Source organism: Phyllostomus discolor, chromosome X (assembly GCF_004126475.2).
Source record: "Phyllostomus discolor isolate MPI-MPIP mPhyDis1 chromosome X, mPhyDis1.pri.v3, whole genome shotgun sequence".
Lineage (NCBI taxonomy): Eukaryota > Metazoa > Chordata > Mammalia > Chiroptera > Phyllostomidae > Phyllostomus > Phyllostomus discolor.
In genome coordinates, this window is record NC_050198.1 from 81,597,344 (window position 1) to 81,600,699 (window position 3,356).

General features: G+C 39.4%; 1 protein-coding gene across 1 annotated transcript; it reads right to left on the minus strand.

The window, feature by feature from the left end:
• Positions 1 to 1,703: 1,703 nt before the first annotated feature.
• LOC114505498 (olfactory receptor 13H1) lies at positions 1,704 to 2,613 on the minus strand. The gene is given in 6 exon segments (XM_028523382.1): positions 1,704 to 1,894; positions 1,897 to 2,175; positions 2,178 to 2,273; positions 2,276 to 2,338; positions 2,341 to 2,415; positions 2,418 to 2,613. Coding segments are annotated over 6 exon segments (900 nt in total).
• Positions 2,614 to 3,356: the final 743 nt, after the last annotated feature.

Here is a 3,356-nt window from a genome sequence, read left to right on the forward strand (position 1 = left end):
GTGCCTTTGCCAGAGTGGGGACCCCCGCAGCTTTAGAAAGGGGAACCACCACCTGGTTTTAGCAGAGATCCTGGCAACTCAGCTGAGGGTGCCAGGAACCCAGGGAGGTCTCCCAGTCGAGATGGAGTACTAACTGGGAATAACCAGAGGACTGCCTGAGCCATAGACTTCTATTTCCTTTCCTGAGATACGGTACTCTGGACTGGGCAAAGGGGGAAGGAAGGGAGGACTGTGTCTGTTTGTGGGTGTTTTAAGGGACTTTGCGATTTTGGTGAAGACATTAGGTCACTACTTTAAGTCTGCATTAAATAAACATTTTATAGCGTTAAATAAACATTTCCTTTCCTTTTCACAAATCTCTGGCATTGAGAGACGTCTTTCCTCTGGTGGCGGACATAACGGACCTGGGGGCTTTTTTTCAATAATAGTATATTGTCCCAGGTCCCCCCCTTTTTTTGTTCTGTAACAGCACTACTTTATCAAATTGTCGTGAAAATAATATGTGATAAGTACTCAATAAATGTTAAATGTATTTATAAGTCTTTGATTCCAAATAATTTTTTAGATAATATTGAAAAAGTTTAGTGGTGGCATATATGTGATCTGCATTCTAATATATTTTTAAAAAATATTATGTTGTTGTTCAAGTACAGTAGTCTACATTTACCCCCACCACTTCCCCCACCCCAGCCATCTCCACCTCCCTCCCTTGACTCCATGTCCCCCTTGGTTTTGTCCATGTGTCCTTTATAGTTGTCCCTAAAAGTCTTCCCCCTCTTTCCCCCCATTATCTATTCCCACCTCCCCTCTGGTTACTGTCAGATTGTTCTTTATTTCAATGTCTCTGGTTATATTTTGCTTGTTTGTTTTGTTGATTAGGTTCCAGTTAAAGGTGAGCTCATATGGTGTTTGTTTCTTGCCACCTGGTTTATTTCACTTAGCATAATGCTCTTTAGTTCCATCCATGCTGTCGCAATGGTATGAGCTCCTTCTTTCTTTCTGCTGGGTAGTATTCCATTGTGTAAATGTACCATAGTTTTTTGACAAATTCCACTACCAATCATATATAACTTTGGAAAAGTCTCAAGTCCTTTGGGCCTCAGTTTTGTCATCATTAACATGGAAATAATTATGGTGTTAGGTGTTAGGACTATAAAAAATAGATTTGAAAGAAGTTTAGAAAAAGAAAAAAAAAACACCCTACACAAATGCAAGAAATGGCTGTAATATAATTTTCTCATGATTCTGTGTAACTTAATGGGTGAACACTAATGTATTATATGTATAAAAGAGTAAAAATATGCCTGTATTAGAAATTCAAGTCTCAGGAGAGATACTGTTTTGGGGTAGGAACACTTTTGTAGGCTTTTCATATGACAATTACATGCTCTGCCAAGGGTAAAGTCAGACCCTTTAAACCTTTTTCTTCATCAGTGGAGATGTAGCCAATGTCTATTTATTTATTTATTTATTTATTTATTTATTGTTATTCAGTTACAGTTTTTCAGCCTTTTCCCCCATTGTTCACCCCAACCCCATCTTCCCCACTCATACAGTCAATCCTCTCCATTTTCCATGACCATGAGTCCTCTATTAGTGTGTGTTTGCTTGCTCCTTCCTCTACTTTCTCCCATTACCTCCCTTCCTCTTCCCCTGTAGTCACTGTCAGTTCTTTATTTTAGAAGTTTAGAAGCAAAGAAGGCTTATGCCCTTTTCACCATAACTTTTCTCATTACCTCTTTAATATCTCTGTTCCTCAGGCTATATATTAAAAAGCTTATCATGGGTGTCAAAGCCCCATAAAATACTGAGGTGCACTTGTGTTGGTCAGGGGATGACTTGAACTGATGTTTCACATACATAGAGATGGCTGCCCCACAGAATACTGTCACACAGTTAAATGAGAATCGCAGGTAGTAAAGGCCTTGAGCCTACCCAGGACTGAGTAAATCTTTAGGACAGCAGTGACAATTTGGACATAGGAAAGAAGAACAAACCCAAAGGGTAAGAGTAAGGTGAAGATATCTGTGATAAGGATCATAAGCTTATTGAAGCTGGTATCAAAACAAGTCAGCTTGAGGAGGGAGAGAGTCTCACAGACAAAATGGTTGATGACATTAACCCCAAAGAAGGGAAGACGCAGAGGTAAGATGAGCACGGCAGTGAGCACAAGTAATCTCCCCACAAGGTGGAAGCCAACCAGACACCCACTGGGCCATTTATGACCATAGAATAGTACAGGGGATTGCTGACAACAAGCATTTGGTCATAGGTATCACAGCCAGTAGGAGGCACTCTGCTGTGGCCAAGAACAAGGAGACACTCATTTGGAGAACAAGGAGAGGTGAGGAGGAGCAGGAAAACAATGCAACAAGGCCTGGGGCATAAGGAGTGTTCCATAGGAAAGGTCTAAGATAGGTTACTAAGAAAAAACTACATTGGATTGTGGAGGCAGGAGTCAATGTGTATACGAATTATGATGAGGCCATTCCCCAACAAAGTGCTGAGGTAAGTTATTAACACATATGTGAAAAATGTGATTATCCACTCAGGATAGTTGGAGGTTCCAATAAGGAGAAACTCAAACACTGCTGTAGTATTGTCCACAGCCATTCTTCCCACTTGCCTAATTTTACCTGAAACAATGAGAATAAAGATGGAAGGGTGTTGTGTGGAAGGTGAAAATAATTAGACTGTACAGATTATTTTCTTCATCCTTTTCAAAAGATATGAAATACAAATGGTGAAAGTAAAATGAGAACTGGATCAAAGCTAAAAATATTCCCCTCTGCTAGAAAATAGCAAATTCCCCCAACCTTTTGATAATGGTGGTATGAAAAGTCCTCCAACTTCTTCCAATACTTGCCTTCTTGGATAATTTTTTTTTCCAAGGAAGAAGAGAGGAAAATGAGGTCATCTTCCTGTTTGTCTCAACTTTTCTCCATTTTCCAAAACATCTGATTGTTTAGTCACCTTGATTTACCAATCTCCACCAAGGGGTTACCTCTGACAGTCTTAGCTAAAATATTGCCTATTCTTGTGTTTATAGAGTGCTGCAAAGTACTTGTTTGATCTGAATCAATATTACATAAATGGAGTGTTTCATGGTCCCCTTGAGGTCTGTGAAAACCCTCTGTGAATATCCATGGTTGAAGTTACATTTTGAGCTGCTGTGTTTTCTGTTGTGTTTGCTGAGACCCAGTTAATACTGAAAATCTAATGTTATGTTTCTAAAAGTATGGTTGAAAACTGTATTTAAACAACGATAAAAAAATAAAGAAAAAAGTAAGGGTGACAAAACGCATGATTGAGTAACCAGCCTATTTTTAAAGGCTCTCTCTTCCTACCCTCTTCAC